The sequence below is a fragment of the Lipotes vexillifer genome, unplaced genomic scaffold (assembly GCF_000442215.2).
Source record: "Lipotes vexillifer unplaced genomic scaffold, Lipotes_vexillifer_v1.1 scaffold371, whole genome shotgun sequence".
NCBI lineage: Eukaryota > Metazoa > Chordata > Mammalia > Artiodactyla > Lipotidae > Lipotes > Lipotes vexillifer.
In genome coordinates this window covers 1,088,554-1,108,771 of record NW_006786304.1, presented here as the reverse complement: position 1 = coordinate 1,108,771, position 20,218 = coordinate 1,088,554, and the positions used below count along the sequence as shown (strand labels likewise).

The 20,218-nt window shown below is 48.5% G+C and overlaps 1 protein-coding gene and 1 non-coding gene across 2 annotated transcripts in view; both read left to right on the top strand.

Moving 5' to 3' along the window:
- The window catches only part of HIF3A (hypoxia inducible factor 3 subunit alpha), a 29,423-nt gene extending 13,026 nt beyond the window's left edge, over positions 1-16,397 (top strand). The window contains exons 9-15 of the mRNA XM_007458501.1: positions 3,883-4,001; positions 4,977-5,167; positions 6,491-6,595; positions 10,467-10,738; positions 11,850-11,967; positions 13,602-13,683; positions 16,010-16,397. Coding sequence (XP_007458563.1) covers positions 3,883-4,001; positions 4,977-5,167; positions 6,491-6,595; positions 10,467-10,738; positions 11,850-11,967; positions 13,602-13,683; positions 16,010-16,107 — 985 coding nt within the window. The 3' untranslated portion in view covers positions 16,108-16,397. The remainder of the gene's footprint in view (positions 1-3,882; positions 4,002-4,976; positions 5,168-6,490; positions 6,596-10,466; positions 10,739-11,849; positions 11,968-13,601; positions 13,684-16,009) is intronic.
- On the top strand, positions 1,731-1,803 carry TRNAE-UUC (transfer RNA glutamic acid (anticodon UUC)). The gene has a single exon. It is a non-coding gene; the product is annotated as a tRNA-Glu (tRNA).
- Positions 16,398-20,218: the final 3,821 nt, after the last annotated feature.

Sequence of the window (20,218 nt, the reverse complement as noted above, 5' to 3'; positions counted from 1 at the left end):
CCAGGACATGGCATTCATTTCTAAAGCCATAGGAGTTTCCCTGGGTCTTTTTGATCAAGAACAGATTCTATCAGAAAACAGAGGTTGGTAACAAGAATATTCATATAAGTCTTCATACACAAGAAAACAAGGCTGATCATCTTTGGAATGTTCTCTCCTTAACACCCTTTCAAATCAGAATCTTTGAATAACTTGTAGCCTTGGGAAGAAGTCTCCTCACTGTCAGAGCTAAGGAGAGGGGACCTGCCCCCATATCTTCCGGCAAGCTCCTTTTATTCATTATGAAGATTTGCCTTTTGATGGCCAGGCCCTGGAATTTCAATCTGGCGAGTTCAGTTTTACTGGCAGAAAATGGGTGAAGAAAGAATAGGTGTTTACTTAGTAACAGTGAGATGAGAAGCATATGGTACGAATCATGCTTAGTGCTGTGTACATACTGTGTGGCGTGCAGCTGCGTGGCTCTTTGTGCATGCCCAGGTGCTGACACTTTGTAGAATCCATCCCTCCTCTTCCACACCTAAGCCTCCTTCCATTGCAGTGAGCACCTGCTCCATAAAAATACAACTCACTTGCACGGGGCACTTACAACATTTCAGGCCCTGGGCTTTGTGCTCACAACCACCCCATGAGGTATAGCAATTATTTCGATCCCCATTTTTTTTTTTTTTTTTTTTTTTTTTTTTTTTTGTTGCGATATGTGGGCCTCTCACTGTCATGGCCTTTCTCGTTGTCGGACGCGCAAGCTCAGCGCCCATGGCTCACGGGCCCAGCCACTCCACGGCATGTGGGATCCTCCCGTACCGGGGCACGAACCCGTATCCCCTGCATCGGCAGGCTGACTCTCAACCACTGCGCCACCAGGGAGGCCCTCGATCCCCATTTTTGAGGAGAGAAAACTGAGGACCAGAGAGGGGAAGTCATTTGCCTGATGTCACACAGCTAGTAAATGTCAGAGCTGGGTTTTGACCCAAGGTTGGTCAGGAGGCTACACTAATAACCACCAAACCACACAATCTCTTATTTGCTCAAGCCAGAAACCTAGGAGTCTCTCCTGCATCCTTTTTCTCATTCCCTCCTATCCCCATCCACTCTATCCACCTCTGGGATAGATCTTGAATTTGCTTCCCTTCTCTCTGTCTCCATGGCCACCACCATCTCACACCTTGTTTATAGCATTAACCTCCTAACTGAGATCTAAAGCTGGTTTGGATTCCACTGATCACACAACTGCTGAGGTCAGGGGGCAGGTTCTGAAATACGAATTGGTTCATGTCTCTCCCCTGCTCAAAGCCCTTCTGTGGTTCTCCAGTATCCAGAAGAGAAAGCCCAGAAACCTTAACATGGCTCCTAAGGCCCCCGTGTGACCTGACTCCTGCATGCCTCCCCTTATCACTCCAAACTTCAGGACCTTTGCACATGCGGTTTCCTCTGCCAGGATGCTCCTCCCCCTTCCCTCCTCCTTCTCCTGAATGACGCCCACTCATCCTTCTGGTTTCAGCTCAGACATTACTGCAAGACCCTTTCCCGAACCCCTACAGGAGGTCATATCTCCCCATTTTCCCTCCTGGTCCTGTCCTTTTGCTTCAGAGCAGTTAGAACCATTTGTAATTATTTATCTGTGTATTGAACCAGGCCTTCTTTCTTGACTGCCCTTCTCAAAATTGCATATCTCCTTCTTAACCTTTTTTTCCCCTAATACTTACTGTCCTATAAAAGTGTGACATGGGAATTCCCTGGTGGTCCAGTGGTTAGGACTCTGCACTTTCACTGCTGAGGGCCCAGGTTTGATCCCAGGTCAGGAAAGTAAAATCCCTCAAGCCAGCCCTGTAGGAAAAAAAAAAAAAAAAAAGTGTGACATGAGCCACATATGTTATTTTGAATTTTCTAATAGCCATTAAAAAAGTAAAAAGAGGGGGAAAGTGGGGGGTGAGGGGTGGGGGATGGGATGAATTGGGAGATTGGGATTGACATCTATACACTAATATGTATAAAATAGATAACTAATAAGAACCTGCTGTATAGCACAGGGAACTCTACGTCACTTCGCTGTGCAGTAGAAACTAACACAACATTGTAAAACAACTATACCTGCCCCCCGAAAAAAAGTAAAAAGAAACAGGTGAAATTAGTTTCAATAATACTTTATTAAATACAATAATATATCACATCAATAATATTGTTAAATCAGTAATACATTATTAATTAATGTAATTAGTAATACACTATTAAGTGTATTATACATTGTAATACAGGTATATGTGCGTGTATTCTAATACATCCAAAAATGTATTTTCAACATGTAATCAATATTAAAAATTATTAATGAGATATTTTAGATTCTTTTTCATACTCAATTTTTTCAACCTGGGGTGTATTTTATACTGACAGTACACCTCAATTCCAACCAGCCATGTTTCAAGTGCTTCGTTAGTGGAAATATATATTTTGTAACTAGATAGATATATTTACCAACAACTAATATCTTTTATTGAAGGTCTGTCTTTTCCCCCTAGCATTTAAGCCCCATGAGAGCAGGGAGTTTTGTCTGTCTTGTGCGCCGCTGAATCTCCAGTGCCTAGAACAGTGTCTGGCACACAGTAGTTGCTCAATAAACAGTGATGGCAAATACTTACATAGAGCTCACCCCGTGCCAGGCACGGTTCTATGCATTTGACATACACTAACTCATTTAGGCCTCACGACAACCTGGGGAGGAGGTACTATTATTACTCCCTCTTTACAGAAGAGGAAAATGAGGCCCAGAGAGGTTCAGCCATATGCTCAAGGTCACACAGCTCATAAGTGGCAGAGCTGGAATTTGAACCCAGGCTGCTGGCTGCAGAGCCCTTGCTCTTAACCACTAAGTATTACTGGTTGTGTAGGAAATGTCTGTGGAATGAATGAACGCGTGCATTTCATGTGGCATGTATGCATATACGCGAGCCCAAGTGTATAGAGCATGTGTGCATATCTGATGTATACACTTGGGTGTATATGGGGGTTCCTGTTTGTGCCTGTAAGTGCTGAGGGTGCATACACGTGTGACTGTGCGACCTTATGTTTTTCAAGAGGGGTGGGGTGGCTTTGGATCCAGCCTAAATTGGGATGTTTCCAGCTCAGAAGGGGTAGGTGAGGATGGGGAAGGGTCACAGCTTCTCAAAGAGCTGGTAGAAGGACCACCCACATTCTGACCTGGATAGTGTTCTGCAAATGAGATGCAAATGAAGGTCTGGTCCTCCACCCCAGACCCATTCTCCAGAAGCCAATTTGCAAAGAGAACATTTGAGCGGCTTCTGCAGCTACAGACTGGGGAGGGAGGGGGTGGCAGGAAGGCACGAGGGACATAAGGATGTATTTATAAATTCGTTCCCTTGAATGTGACAAATGCCTATGAATAGAAGCTTCATAAATAAAATCTCTTATTCATAAAAATATCCCCATAAATTCTTCCTATTTGGCAACATAAGAATATAGTAAGTGCATATTCCTCATCAATACATTTATAAGAATGTATTTATAAGTAAATATCTATAAAGAGAATATTTAGTTCTCATGCCTTTCACTCTCCCTGCTCTCTGCCCCTCATGGCCCCTCAGTCTCTCCTCTCTCTCTCTCTACCCAGGCTGTGCCAACTCTTTTTTTCTGCCTTTCCTTCCACAGAGGAAGCTTGGGAAGACACACTTCACTTTCTTTTCAATGCTATTATAATAAAAAGCATTCAACAAAATTTAAATCTTTAAAACAAGTCAATGTGGCAAATTATTTTCTGCACAATGCCCACCAGCCCCCGGATGAGACTGCCCTCCTCTAACAGGACATCATATGTCGAGGCTGCCAAGCACCCTCCCTGACTCCCACTCCCCTTTCTGCCCTGTACCCCAGCCGGGTGGAAGAGACCGAAGTGGTGCTGTCCCTGGAGCAAACGGAGCGACACTCTCGAAGACACGTTCAGCGGGGCACCGCCTCTCAGAAGGATGCCCCTAATCCTGGTGACAGCCTTGGTATGGGGCAGGGCTGGGGCTGGGAGTGGTTGTGTCCCCAGGATGCTCGGAAGAAAGCCCAAGTGCCTTAATGCCACTCGCTTGGCCCTGTGTGACCTGCTTCCCTCCCCTTCTTACTCTCTGAGCCACACCAGCCTCCTTAGTGCTCTGGGAACAAACCAAACTCTTTCATGCCTCAGGGCCTTTGCACATGTAGTTTCCTTCGCCCAGAATGCCCTTCTCTCTTCGCTCCTCCCTCTTCTCTGTCCCCAGGATGATTGCTTCAGTCTTGTTGCTCTCTGCTCTGAATCCTGCTGTGGCTTCCAATCGCCCCCACTTTCCATTTGTTCCGTGCTTCCACGTCACTGTTCTTTGGCTTCCGGTAATCTTGACCCTTCCACGTCTGGCTCCTTTCTACCTCTTCCTTCTCCTCTGCTTAACACCCCACCCCCTCCAATCCTGGATGGATGAGCTTCCCTCCCTGTTTGTTCTTCAGGGCCTCACGATCTCTGAACTGTTGCTGGCAACCCATGCTCCTGGGTGTGGTAATGAGGTCCCCCATCTCCTTTCCTTTTCTGGCTTAGAACTGGCTCAGGGCCACATCTTGACCTCCAGGGACCTTAGAATCTCCTTGAGGATCATGGGCCAGTCTTTTCTCCTAACATGACAGCCCCCCAGGCTGAATGTTATTCTGTGCCACCGGAGAACCGGGTCAGTCATGTGCCATGGTCCAGCCATGTCAATTTTAAATATTAAAACATTTCCCCACCATTGGGCAGTTGCTACAGTCCCCAGCCTACTGTGTGCCCTCGCCCCATGTTAGCCCCTCCAGGGCAACTGAAGGGACAGCAGGAGTTCTCCAGGACTCAGCAGCACTGTGAACGGGGTCTATGCTGATTACCTAGTCAGCTATGCTCCCGGGGGGTTGGCAGAGGGCTCTGCCCCTCAGCCCTGGGTGACCCTCCTGTGTCCTCCCCATCTTGATGTGTCCTGCAGACACCTCTGGTCCCCGGATCCTAGCCTTCCTGCACCCCCCTGCCCTGAGTGAGGCCGCCCTGGCCGCTGACCCCCGTCGTTTCTGTAGCCCTGACCTCCGTCGCCTCCTGGCACCGATCCTGGATGGGACTTCAGTAGCCGCTACCCCCAGCGCACCCACAGCCCCACGACGCCCCCGAAGTCCTCTTCCGGTAAGCAGTCCCCTCCACTTACCCCCTCAGGATCTAGGCTGTTTTGGCCTTTGGCTTGAACCTTGCTATTCTCTGGGCCTCAGTTTCTCCATCTATGTAGTGGAAAGGCTAGGATGAGATGGAGTCGGGGGTTCCTTCAAGACCTAGATTCCAGATTCTTCAACTGTTATTTGGACCAAAACCTAGGATGTTTGGGACTGGCGTGGGTGACCCCCTCATTGCTTGTGACCAAGCATCCAGGTTTTCTGAGGTTTGAGTTCAGAGTCCAGAATGTCTAATGTCTTAAACTGCACAAGCCTGGATTCAAATCCTGACTCTGCCATTTACAGCTGTGTTACCCTGGACAAGTGGGGCCTCGGTTTCTTCACCTGTAAAATTCAGATAATAGCAAGTAGCCACCTCATTGGTTATTGTGAGGGTTCAACGAAATCATTCATGAGAAGCACTTAGAAAGGCTTCAAGAGACCATAACGGTTACTGTTTTCACTTAAGAGTCCAGATAGTCTGACCTTTCACTCAGGTGTCCATATTATCTGGTCTTGACTTTCCTTATTCCCACCTTTGTGACCGCCCCCCCGCCCCCAAATATCTTCTCTCCACCAGAGAAATAGACTGTGACCTTTGACCTCACCCTTTATCCTTGGGAAGCTGGACTGGGCATTGTTTTCCTCCAGACTCCAAGACATTTAACCCCAGAGGGCCAGAATATGTTGGCCTCAGGCTTTGGTCTTTCGAACCTTTGATGTTTGCTCTGTCAGTCTACACCCAGAGGGACGTCCCTGGTGGCGCAGTGGTTAAGAATCCACCTGCCAATGCAGGGGACACTGGTGCGAGCCCTGGTCCAGGAAGCTCCCACATGCCACAGAGCAGCTAAGCCTCTGCGCCACAACTACTGAGCCTGTGCTCTAGAGCCCGTGCACCAGAACTACTGAGCCCGCGTGCCGCAACTACTGAAGCCCATGCGCCTAGAGCCCGTGCTCCACAACAAGAGAAGCCACCACAATAAGAAGCCCGTGCACCGCAATGAAGTGTAGCCCCGGCTCGCCGCAACTAGAGAAAGCCTGCATGCAGTAATGAAGACCCAACATAGCCAAAAATAAATACAATTAAATAAATAAATTAAAAAAATTTATACCCAGGCACTCAGCCTTTTGAACACCCAGGTGCAGAAACTCACATTTGCTATTTGACCCCTTTGGTGTCCCAGCTGGCTGACATTTGACCCTCAATTCTACCCCTGAGGTCAAATGTTTAGACTGCCTTACTGCTTAGCATCTCCCAGGCTCAAGATTTCCTTAAGTCTCTTATTCTCTCTCCCCACAGGCTGATCTCCCAGATGAACTACTTGTGGATGTGGAGAATGCACACAAACTCTTTGCCTCTGGGAAAGACCTTGAGGCAGTGGAGACAGATCTAGATATAGCTCAGGTAAGGGCTGGCATGGAAGGAACAGTCTTTACCTCTGGGTTCTGGGTGACATATCTAAGTTTTAGAGAAGGATGGTGGAATGGTTAATGGGATGAGTGGATGGATGGATAGATGGGTCATTGAAATCTCTAGGTGGATGATGGTAGAGAGATGGATGGATGGATGGACGGATGGATGGATGATGTATGTTTGGATGGGTAGCTGGATAGATAGACCATTGGATGGATGATAGATGGATAATGTTTGGATGATTGATGGTCTGGAGAGATAAATGACAGTGGCATGGATGTATTAGCTATATATCACTGTGTAACAAATTACCCCAAAACTCAGTACCTTCAACCAAACATTTATGGGACTTCCCTGGCAGTCCAGTGGTTGAGACTTCGCCTTCCAATGCAGGGGGTGCAGGTTCAATCCCTGGTCGGGGAGCTAAGATCCCACATGCCTTGGGGCCAAAAAACCAAAACAGAAAACATATGCAATATTGCTACATATTCAATAAAGACTTTAAAAATGGTCCACATCAAAAAAAAAAAAACTTAAAAAAAGAAACCCAAACATTGATTATGTCACACAATTTCTGAGAATCAGGAATCTGGGAGCAGCTTAGCTGGATGGTTTATTCTGAGTCTGTCATGAGGTTGAAGGCAAGCTCTCAGTCAGGGCCATAGTCATCTGGGGCTAGAGGATTCAATTCCAAACTCACACACATGGTTGTTGGCAGGCCTCAGTCCCTCACTGGCTTTGGCTGGAGGCCTCAGTTCCTCACCATGTGGGCCTGCATAGAGGCTCCCTAAGCATCCTCACAACATGGCAGCTGGCTTCACCCAAGGCAAGTAATCCAAGAGACAGAGAGTGAACTTAAGACAGAAGATGCAGTCTTTTATAACCTAAGCTCAGAAGTGACATATACCATCACTCCTGCTGTATTGTATTGGTCATACAGACCAACCCTGGTACAATGTGGAAGGCAGCCACAAACAAGTGGGAACACCAAAAGGCAAGGGTCATTGGGATTTATGTCTCTCCTTCACACAAAACTCACTCACCCCCTCCCAAGTCCCCCAAAGTCTCTTTCCACTACAGCATCAACTTTAAGTCCAGAACCTCGTCACCTCAGTCAGGTCTGGGTGTGGCAAAGCACCTCAAATACAGTTCCCCTCAATCTGTTGGTCTGTGAACTAAAGAGACAAGTTGTCTGCCACCCACGTACCCAACATCCAGTGATGGGACAGGCATAGAATAACTGCCAAAAACACTCCTATTCAAAAAAAAGGGGGAAGGAGAGCATACAGGTATCACTGGTCCACAGCAGTTTTGAAATCCAGTTGGGCAAATATCAAAATTCCTTGGTCAGAATCCATTTTGACTCAAAAACATCCCAGGAGTTTTTCTCCATGGTTCTTGGCTACACCCTCTGGGCTCTTGGCAATTCACTCTGAGTCATCCTTCCTTTTTCATAAAAAGGTAACATGTATTTGCAGCTGAGTGGTTTTTGTAACCTGCTTCCTGCTTTTAGAACTTTGATGGCCCAAAGGTCTCTTTTCATTTTGTACCATCTCTGTCCCTTTCAGGCCAAGCTGGCAATACTTCTGTTCATATAATTCTCTTAAAAAAAACAACAAAAAAAAACTTTGTATGTCTTAAATGAATCTCTTTGGAGTTCACTCCATTAGACAAAAGCCATACCCACAAATCTCTGAGATAAACCCTTCTCTACCTTGGGCTTCTGTTGAGATGGTTGAGTGACAGTGCCCTGAGGTTTAATAGAAACGCTATTGTTTGACTGAGAAGACCTATGAGGCACATCCTTAAACCCTAGAGTACCTTTTGTCTGAATGAGGATATTCTAGGCACCACCTTTTGTCTTTCTGAGGTCTTAACAAGGAATTTTATAAACAAACCCTGGGCTTAATCTTTAGACCATGCTTTCCTGAGAGTGCCCTTCTTTGCTCAGAAACCATTTCTTAATTTTAGCATCACTTGCCATCTGGGGAGTTCCCAGAGTCAGCCAAACCCAAGATGAGGGGCACAATCCTCCAGACTGTCAAGTCTGCCGAAGACTTCTGACGTCAGCCACAGGTTTGGGGGTCCCCAGGGCTACCCTCATTTCAGAAAAGCTGCCTACAAACTCAGAGACTCTCATGGCTCCCTCAGGTTTTATAATTTACTAGAACTAGTCATAAAACTAAGGAAAGCACTGTATTTATGATTACAGTCTTATTATAGCAAAAGAATATAATAGTCAAAGGAAGAAATTCATAGGGTAGAATCTGGAACTGGGAAAGTCCCAAGTTCAAAGCTCTCATGTCCCCAGGGATGGTATTACCCTCCTGTCATTGATGTGTGGAAACATGCATATGGAATACTTCCAGTCCCAGAAGCTCACCCCAGCTTTGGTCTCCAGAGTTTTTATTGAGGTTTCATTGTGTAGGCATGATCAATTGAGTTATTGCCAATGTAGTTGAGTTCCATCTCCATCTCCACCTTCCCCAGCACACACACACATTTTCCTTGGAGGTCAGGCTGATTTCATGTGGCCCAAAGCCCCAGCCCTCAAATCCCATGGTTGGCTTTTCTGGCATGGAGAGTCCCCATCCTCAGTTGTCTTGTCAGAATAAACTATCAGGTGTGGTCCAAGGGGTCCATCACGAGTAGCCAAGACACACCTATCACTTGGGAAATTCCAAGGGTTTAGATGTCACCTCCCAGGAGCCAGGACAAAGGCCGAACCTCTTTTTGGGTAAAATTCTTCACTACACAGGGAGGTTGAGAATTTTCAAGCCCTTCAAGCCCCAGCTCCTTTCCTGTTTAACATTTCTTCCTTTATCTTTTCTCTCCCTTTGCCTTTTACTCCAAGTAAGCAAGAAGAAATCAGACAGCCCCTTCAACACTTTGGCTGGAAATCTCCTTAGCTGGATCACCCAGCTTACGAGTTACATTTTCTACTTTCCACAAAACTGCAGGTGACAGTGTTGCTAAACTTTCAGATACTTCCCAGCAAAAATCTTTCCTCCAGCTTCGGATAACGTGGTCCTCACTTGCCTTCAAGCCCTCAGTGGCAGGCTCTTCATGGTTCAAATTTTGACTAATGCCTTGTTCAAGGCAATCTAGGCCTCCTCTAATGGGCCCTTCAAAGCCCTTCAGCCCTTGCTCACTGCCCAGTGCAAAAGCCCCTCTCCCATTTTGGGTTTTTGTTACAGCCACATCCCACACTCCTTATCAAAATCTTATTTGCTATCTATTTCTGGATAACAAATTACTGTAAAACTTCGAAGGTTAATACAAGCGTGTATTACTTCATATACTTTCCGAGGGTCAGGGGTTTGGGAGTCACTTAGCTGGGCGGCTTTTGCTCAGCGTCTCTCATGAGGTTGCAATCAAGATGTCACGCCGGGTTGCAGTCATCTGAAGGCTTGACTGGGACTAGAATATCCACTTCCGAGATCCCTCTCTTGGCTGTTGGCAAGAGGTCTGTTTCTTGCCATGTGGGCCTCTCCAGAGGGCTCCCCTCAAGAGCCAGTGACCTGAGAGAGAGCACAGCAACAACGGAAGCCACAGTATCGTTACAACCTAATGTTGAAAGTCACACACCATCATCTCCTCAATATCCTATTGTTACCAGGTCAGCCCTAGTCACCATAGTAGGGGACTAACCTAGGGTGTGAATACCAAGAGGTGAGGATCCTTGGGGGCCATCTTGGCAACTGGCTACCACAGAGTCCTTCTACCCATTTTGCAGATGAGGAAACTGAGGCTCAGACTCTTGACCTCAGGCACACAACTCAGAAGTGGTGGAGCTGGGACTCTAGCCCGGATCCACCCAAGGCCAAGGCTCACGCTCTTAACTCCCTCCTGCCCTCCGCAGGACGTCGATGCTCTGGACTTGGAGATGCTGGCCCCCTACATCTCCATGGATGATGACTTCCAGCTCAACTCCAGTGAGCAGCTACCCAGGGCCTACCACAGACCTCCAGGGGTTGTTCCCCGGCCCCGTGCACGGAGCTTCCACGGCATGTCGCCCCCAACCCCTGAGCCCTCCCTGCTGCCCCGCTGGGGGAGTGACCCCCGGCTGAGCTGTTCCAGCCCCTCCAGAGGGGACCCCTCAGCATCCTCCCCCATGGCTGGGGCTCGGAAGAGGTGAGCCACAGTAGAGGTGGGATATAAAGAAGTGTAGAGGGAATTCCCTGGCGGTCCAGTGGTTAGGACTCTGCGCTTTGACTGCTGAGGGTATGGGTTCAATCCCTGGTCGGGGAACTAAGATCCTGTAAGCTGTGGCGTGGCAAAAAAAAAAAAAAAGAAAAGAAGTGTAGAGAAGGTCCCTGACCCCATCTTTCTCCTGCCTCCTACTTCAGCCTCATCCCTCATTATTCCTCCTACCCTGACCTCTGCTCCAGCCAGGCCCTCAGTGTCCCCAGCACATGTCATGTTTGTTTCAAACTTTATGTCTTTGCCTAGGCTATACCTTCCTTCTGGAGTGCCCTCCACTGTTCTCATTGTTTATCCAAATCCCACCAGTCAACCACGGCCCTCTCCTTTAGAATATGTTTCTATCTGGCCTAGTAACAATTTTTGTCATAGTTAAGAGGACATTGCCACGGTGTCAGAGAAACTGTCTAGAACTAAGTTCCCTAACACCTTTGGATATCTGTTGAAAGCCATGGACCCTTCCCAAGAAGATTTACACGCACGTATAGACACATGATTTCGTGTATAATTTCAGAGGATCCATGTCCCCCTTCCAAAGATGTTACACTACTAATACTCAAGTTTTTGCTCTCCAAATTGTAGGCATGTGCCCATTTAGTCTCCAGGGTGGTCTCGTTACTATCCTTATAAGGCTTTCATCGATACATCTCATTATTTTCCAAGGCTTTCAGTTTAGAGCTGGATATACAGTGGGTGCCTAATAAAGATTTGTGAAGTGAGAGAGGGAGGAAATTAGTGAATATAGTAGTTGGATGGATGGATGGATGAGTGGGTGGCTGAGTGGATGGATAGATAGGCGGACGAATGGAAGGATAGACGGATGGTAGTTGTATAGGTGGGTGGGTGGGTGGGTGATGGATCACTGGATAGATGAATGGGAAGATGGATTGGCAGATGGATGAATGGATGGATTGGTGGGTGTATGAGTAAAGGAATAAATAGGTGCTTGGGGGAGTGAAAGAACGCTCATCACCTGCTCACACTGGTGCCCACACCTGCCCAGGTTCGCTGGGTTCTGAGATTCTTGCCTGTCTTCCTCCAGGGCCCTGGCCCAGAGCTCAGAGGACGAGGCAGAGGGGGTGGAGCTGCTGGGAGTGAGACCCCCCAAACGGTCCCCCAGCCCAGAACCCGAAAACTTCCTGCTGCCTCCCCTCAACCTGGTATGTGTGGGGATTCATGGGATTCTCTGGCCCTCAGAACCCAGCAGGCTTAAACCTAGTTTTTATAGATGGAAAAACAAGAGAGGCATGGCCTGGCTGAAGGTCAAATGGACAGTCAGCCATCCAGCTAGGGCTAGGACCTTGATCTGCTGGTTCAGGCAACAGGTATGGAAGGGCTTTGCAAATAGACGTAAGTTGGTGGTAGGTACTAAGAAGAAAAAATAAGCAGGGTAAGGGGAGAAATGACAAGGGTGAATATCTCTAGGAATCTTCTCTACTCCCATGGAACACTCCCTCCCAAACCTAGCACAGGTCTTGGCCTTGGATTATTAGTGTAGCTTTAAGAGTACAGACACTAGAGTCAGACTGACTTGGGTTCGAGTCCCAGGTCCTTCACTCAGTAACTGTGAGACCTTGGGTGCGTGACGTCACCACCCTCAGCCTCAGTCTCCTCATCTGGGAACTAGCAGATAGTTACATTTCATAGGACTGGCATGAGACATAATGAAATCAGGCCCTTAGCTGCTCCTTAGTGGGCTATTGATAAATGGGCGTATAAAAACCAACCAAACAAGAGCAGCACCTCGGTCTCCTCACTCTGAACAGGGCTGTTTTTTTTTGTTTTGGGGTTTTTTTTTTGCGGTACGCGGGCCTCTCACTGTTGTGGCTTCTCCCATTGCGGAGCACAGGCTCCGGACGCGCAGGCTCAGCGGCCATGGCTCACGGGCCCAGCCGCTCCGCGGCATGTGGGATCCTCCCGAACCGGGCACAAACCCGTGTCCCCTGCATCGGCAGGCGGACTCTCAACCACTGCGCCACCAGGGAAGCCCTGAACAGGGCTGTATGAACATGAGAGTATGGTTGATAATATCAACAGCTCTTATTTATTAAGTGCCTACCATGTGCCAGACGCTGACTGCACAAAGTGCCTTGCATGATTATTCAGTCCCTACAGCCACTCTTGAAATATTATTATTATTCACATTTACACACAAGAGGTTAAGCAACTGTATCAGTCAGAGACTGGACAGGAAACAGAGAACATGTTCAAACGGGGTGTTGAGGAGAATTTAGTAACAGAACTGTTGCCAAAGGTGTAGACATCACCCTGGGGCTATAGCAACACCATCCCTAGCCTGAAAGCACAGGGCACAGGGGTGGTCACTGGATCCTGGAGACAGTAGGGTCCACCTTGTAAGAGCTGAAACCTTCCATGGAGGCACACAGCCAAGCCACGATGACCCAGCAGGGAAGCAGCTAGAAGATCAAATACCCCTTGTCTTCCTCCTCCCACCTGCTGGTATCTCCCATCATGTGAACCTCAAAGGAACACACCAAGCAAGGTTGCACGTTGATGGAGTCCACACGCACAGGTCAACCTGCTGGGGCACTGAAGAAGAGGAGAACAAGGCTCTGGAGGGACCCACAGAGGACATCTGGGACAGTGACTCACCCTAATTCACACAGCCAATAAGCAACCACTGAACACCACAGTGCCCGTAACCACTGCCCCATCCTGCCTCCTTAGATATGATGATGATGATGATGATGATGATGATGATGATGATGATGATGATGGTGATGATGATGGTGATGATTATGATGATGATGGCGGCTTTGTCTGTGTCCCCTAGAGTTTCCTTCTGACAGGAGGACCAGCCCCAGGGAGCCAGCAGGATCCCAGCACCCACCTCCTAGAACTGAATGAGCCCCTGGGTGAGTAGCAACCTGGGTAGACAGAGACGCTCTGGGTCCCCATCTCCTGTGGGAGGTGCCTTAGATGGCTGAGAGAGGGTGGGATGATTCTGAGGCTGGTGGGGGGCTATCTGTGCCTGGACATGCCCTTAGTGGAAACAGGCAGCCCCTCCCTCTTCTCAGGGACACTGTGGGAGGAAAGAGAGGCCCTGAGGGAGGCAGGGGCTGGCCAAAGCTGTCCCTCGAGGTGGAAGCTGAGCCCGGGCCTGAGCTAGGTCTCCCGAAGCCTGTGTCCAATCGTCCCTTGGTCATTCCCAGCTGTGTGGCTTTGGGAGACAGTTTCTGCCTCTGGAGTCTCGGTTTCCCCCTTCTTGTCAGTGGGGGCCTATTTTCCATAAGGAAAAACCCCAACGAACTTTTTGGCCCACCCAATATAAGAGTTCATACTTTAAGGAGATGTTTTGAGGACTTGTGGATATGCTGCCCAGGAAGAGCTTAGCATGAGACCTGTTTCACAATAAATGCTCAAGAAATGTCACCCTTAAGGTGATGCTGGTCCCAGACCACCCCACCCTCGCAACCCTGCAGAGTATGAGACAAGCTGCTTTGTCTGTGTTGCTCTCATCATCTTCCAGCACAACTATGAATAGCCATAGCTCTACCTGAAACCTGCAGGCACTGGCCATGAGGGAGCTTTATCCAAAGCACGACTCTGACCCTGGCACTCCTCTGCTCAAAGCTCTTCTATGCCTCCCTAGCGCCCTTCAGAGAAAGATCAAGCCCTTCATCTTGGACTCCAGTCTCTGCGGAGTCTGACTGTTGCCTCGTCTCAGACTGCACTCTGCTTCACATCCTCCCTTTCAGCCACAGTCACTATCCTTTAATTCATTCTTTCCTTCATGTGTGTAACAAATATTCACTAAACACACAGTAAGTGCCAGGCACTGTCCTAAGAGCTGAAGACAAAACTGGGAACAAAACACACGGAAACCCCTGCCCTCATAGAGCTGACATGGTAGTGAGGGAGACAGTCCAGAACAAAGAAACAAATGCAATAAAGAGTACACATGATGAAAAATAGTGCTACTTGGGAAAATAATGTGTGCAGAGGAAAAAGGAGTTCTGCGGTGGGGGGATTTCCATTTTAAACAGTATGATTAGGGGTGGTCTCATTGAGAAGGTGCCATTTGAACAAAGACCTTAAGGAGGTGAGGGAGTGAGTTGTGACAATTTCTGGGGGAAGAGCATCTCAGGCAGAGGGAACAGCGAATGCAAAGGTCCTGAGGTGGGAGTGTATCTGTCTTCCATGGGGAAAAATCAGCCATAAGTGTGGCTAAAGCACAGAGAAGAGAGGAGAGAAGCAGATTCCACAGGGCCACTGTGGGGCATTGTGAGGACTTTGAAGTCATCTTGCTTGAGAAGGCTGCCTCAGGGCCTTTGCATATGCTGATCCCTCTGCCTGGAATGCTTTTCCCTCCATTCTTTGTCTAATTACCACATCCTTTAGATCTCAGATCAAATACGACTCCTTCCACAGAGCCTTCCCTCATTTCCCAAGCTATGGTTTGAAACACTCATCACAGTCCACATTCACATAGGAGTTTGTAACATTATTTGATTACTGTCTGTCTGCTCCTCACAGGGCAGGGGCCTGGCCTGTCTTGGTCATTGTGCTTCACCATGTGTGCAAGGCTGGGCACAGAGCAGGGCCTCAGTACACATTTGTAATTGAATAGCTAACGTTTATCTAGAGCTCATTCTGTGCCAAGCTTTGTGTTCAATGTTACGTACATGATCCAATTGACGTCCCTCACTGGAATGTCAGCCCCACGAGGGCAGGAAGTTTCATTTATCCAGTTCACTATTGTGTCCCCAGTGCCTGGTACACAGTAGGTGCTCAACAAATATTTTTTGAATGAGTGAATTCTCATGAATGAAGTAGGTCTAAGTATCCCTGTTTCTCAGATGACCACAGCTCACTGGGCGCTGTTCAAAGCGCTTTACATGGATTCACTCATTTACTCCTCACTGACAGCCCTGTGGGAGGCAGGGGAGGTATTGTTGTTAGCCCATTTTACAGATGACGTAACTGAGGCACAGAGAGGTAAAGTCACCTGTCCCAGTTCATACAGCAAGTAAATAGCAGAGCCTGGATTCAAACTCAGGTGGCACCTGGCTCCAGGCTTCTTAACATCAGGACACCTGAAATTCAGAGAACAGCACTTGCCCAAGATTTCACTCCTATTTGAATCCGGGCATGCCTGCCTCACCAGCCATGCTCTTAACTGTCTGAAGACGGGTTGGGGTGATAACTCCCCACTGGTTTACCTTCCATCTTCCCCCACAGGCCTGGGCCCCTCCCTGCTCTCTCTCTACCCGGACGAGGACACCGCCCAGCCCAGGAGCCACTTTCAGCCAGCGGCAGGCTTGGCCCAGGCCAACTGAGCCAGGTCCTCTTCCCACCTCCCTTCTCCCCCCACAAGAAAGGACGTCAATCATACTCCAAGCCGGCAGCCAATGCACAGGATGGAGGTGCCGGGAGAGGGGCTCCCTCTCTCCTCTCGGTGACCCCCGCCCGCCTCAGGCCTACCTCAGTCCCCACCCCTCTGCCCCACCCCCACTGTCTGGGGGTGCTCCGGGGTGGTCTCAGCTCAGTGACCTCTGGGAGGGGGTCCCTGGCCCCCTCCTGCTTCTCTCAGGACTTCCCTTGGGGTTCTCAGTACCGGTTACCTCATCCTTTTCCCCAATTCTCTTGGCTTTATTTTCGGTAATTAGGGGTGGGGGAGTTTGGGGCTCAGGTCTGCATTTCTGGGCTTGGGGGAGTATTGATAACCAGAAGCACCTTGCTTTCCATCCATCTTTCATTCTTATTTTTATTTTTGTTGCTTTCATGATATGTTTTTCATTGCTACGAACTGCCTGGGATCCACAAGAATGTGGGACTCTGATCTTCCCACCAACTCAGGTGTCAATGGGGACGGGAGGCCTCTGGGCCAGACCTCACCCCCGGCGACTCCTGATTGAGACCTTAGCCTCCCAAGCGGCCACCCAGCTCTGCCCACTCCTCCGCTCTGGACTTCTGCTGGCTCCTGCCTGACCTGGACCCTGACTCCATAGGTGGTCTTCCTATCCCAGGTGTAGCTTCTGACCTCTGCTTCCAGACCATACCACCTCCAACCCTTTCTGGTTCTAGACCACACAGCTTTCGACCTTCTCTGGTTCTAGACTGTGCCACTCCCGGCCTTCTCTGGTTCTAGGCTTCACGACCCCCAACGTGGTCTGGTTTAGACCTTGCATCCTCCAAACCGCTGTGATTCCGGATCTCACCGTCTTCAGCTTTTTCTCCTTCTGGACCTCACAATCTCCAACTCTGTCTATCTTTCTACTTCATGCTCTCCAAAGTTGTCTGGTTCTAGGCCTCACAACCTCCAACTCCCTCAGGCCTAGGACCACCAGAACCCTCTGGTTCTAGAGCTCACTCTCCGCCTTCCTCTGGTTCTAGAGCTCTCCCCACAGGTCTCCCTTGTTCTCAATGGTGCATGCTCCCACTCCTGCTGATTCCAGCTCTTACAACCAGATTTCTTCTGATTTTGGAACCCCCACATCCCCAAGCTTGGAATTGGTTCTAGTCTTCCTGATCTGTAATGCATTTCATTCCAAATCTAGACTTCGTGATGTCTCAGTCATTTTGATTCATGATGCCAGCTCATCCCTTTTCAACTCTACACTCGAGACTTGCTTCTCCCATCAAAAAGAAGTAAAAGGGGTTTCATGTCTTGACCTTATGGGTTTCATGTCTGGACCTTTCAGAACCAGACACAATGTTCCAGTTCTCTTTTGCTCTCGACTTCATCATCGCTACCACTGACTGGTCCTGGACTATACAACCTTTACACTTTTCAGTTTCCAGGGCCCTCTGATTCCAGATCTGATGATATCCCTTTCTTCTGGTTCTGGTAATGGGCTTCAAATGTCTTCTGATTCCAGACCTCGTCCTATAAATTTCCTTGGTTCTAGACCTCACAATCTCCAATTGCCCCTCATTCCACATCTTATGACTCCAAACTACCACGTATCTAGAACTCAGCCTTCAAACATCTTCTGATTACAGACCTTGCCTTATAAATTTTTCTGGTTCTAGACCTTACAGCTTTTTTTTTTTTTTTTTTTTGCGGTATGCGGGCCTCTCACTGCTGCGCCCTCTCCCGTTGCAGAGCACAGGCTCCGGACGCGCAGGCTCAGCGGCCATGGCTCACGGGCCCAGCCGCTCTGTGGCATGTGGGATTTTCCCGGACCGGGGCACGAACCCGTGTTCCCTGCATCGGCAGGCAGACTCTCAACCACTGCGCCACCAGGGAAGCCCTACAGCTTTAAATTCCTGATTCTAGACCTTACAACTCCCAAATCCCTCTGGTCCTAGAACTTGGTCTTCAGACTTTTTCAAATTCTAGTCCTTACTCTGTATCTCTGGTTCTAGACCTCACAGCGTCCAAGTGCCTCTGATTTAAGATCCAAATTCTTCTGGCTCTAGAACTCAGCCTCCAAAGGCTTCTGATTTTTAGAATCTGGACCTTGCCCTGTAGATTCCTCTAGTTCTGAATCTTAAGACCTCTGACTCCCTCACTCCAGACCCCACCGTCCTAACTCTATTCTGGGCTGCCCGCCCAACTCAACTTGCTCTAATTACTACTCTCTGCCTTACGTCTTCCCATTCCAGATCCCTACCCTCCAGGTCCTTGAGCTAATGGACTTCATGCTCAAGCCTCTCCATTCTCAGTCTCATATCCCTAAAAGTTCTCTGTCCTAGAACCCCCTCCCTCCCCACCTCAGCCCTCAGATATGTACTTACTATTACTTAACCCCAGGTATCTGGGGAACCTGGGGCTCCCTCACAATCCAGGTGACTTCCCCAGCCGCACAGGCACACGCACAGCCCTATCTGCATATCATGGGGTGGGGAGAGAGGCCAGGACTCCTCAGTACTCCACCACCACCTATGTGTCCCCGTCCCCTTCCCCCAACCTTCTTTCGACGATGGTGCTATTCTTGGTCTCCCATAGGAAAAGGCCTCCCTCTCTCAACCCAATTCACCCTCTTTATGGAAGGCACTTCTCACTGTTTTGTCAAGGGATGACCTGTCCAGATTGGTGCTATGAGGGGAAGGGTCTGACCCCTCCCTCTCTCAGCGGGTGTCCTAGGCCCTCTATGGAGGGAACTGTGTGGGCTGGGGGAGGGGAAGGGACTGGACCAGCCATGCTGGCTCTGAAACCCACTGATCTCTAAACCCCCATAAAGATCTCACCTTGGTAGGCACCAGAACTCTGTGTGTTGACTCATCTGTGGGGTCGCTTCAGGGGGTGTGGGTGCACCGGGTGACTGGGTGTCCATGTCACTTTGTGATATAGGTCTATGTAATGTTGTGTGTCTGGTGATGTTTTCATTCTGTGTGGGTCATTGTGACATAATTCTGTGAACCTGCGTATGGGGAGGGTTGTAATTCCTCCTATATGTGTTACTGTCTGGGTGAAATGATTCAGCCTTATGTGTGTTTCTCATTACTTTGGATTTCTGTGTTCCTGAGTGTAGGAGGCATTGCAGTTTTTTTTTTTTTTGTACCTGTGTGTTGTCTGTGTAGTGTTGTGATTCTGGATGCACGTATGGGACTGTTTGACAGTATAATTCTGTGTATTGTCTCTGTGACATGATTCTCTGTACTTGAGTGTGTGTGTGTGCGCGTGTGCACGTGCCAAAGAGAGATTTTGTGTCTATAGCTTCCTGTGTGGACGGGTGTGCCTGTTCTGTCATGTCACCCTCATAACCCCTCTCCTATGTTCCACAAAGTAATCTTTTCAAAGGAAGAAAACCACTTTTAGGAACTCCTTGGTGGTCCAGTGATTAGGACTTGGCACTTTCACTGCCATTGACCGGGTTCAATCCCTGCTTGGGGTGAACTAAGATCCCGCAAGCCACACGGTGTAGCAATAAATAAATAAATAAATAAATATTTAAAAAAAGAAAAGAAAGCCACTTTTAAGCCTTCGCACTTGCTGTTCCCTCTGCCTTAAATGCCTTTCTCTCTTCTCCCCTCTCTTCACCTGATTATCTCCTACTCATACATTAGATCTTGGTTCAGACATCCCCTCCTCCAAGAAGTCTTCCCTGCCTACCTCAGCTGGGTGAGGTCCTCCCACAACCTCTTGAGAGCTGCCCGCCCCACCCCCCATCAGCTCCAGGTACTCTGTCCCACTTTGAGTACTTATAACGGAGTGGATATAAAAAGTACTTACACTGTGTCAGGCCCTCTGTCACTTTACTTACGTGATCTTATCAAACTCTCCTCTAATCCTATACAATAGGCAGTTGTTATCCCCATTTTGCAGAGAATGAAACTGAGGTTCAAAGAGGATGATCACTTGCCCGAGGTCACACAGCAGGGAAGGGCTGTGCTGGACTCGAATCCTGGATTCAAATCCATTATGGCATTCTTCCCACACACACCAAAAAAAAAAAAAAAAAAAAAAAATCTAACCCAAAGCGAAGGCTCTGGCGCAAACAG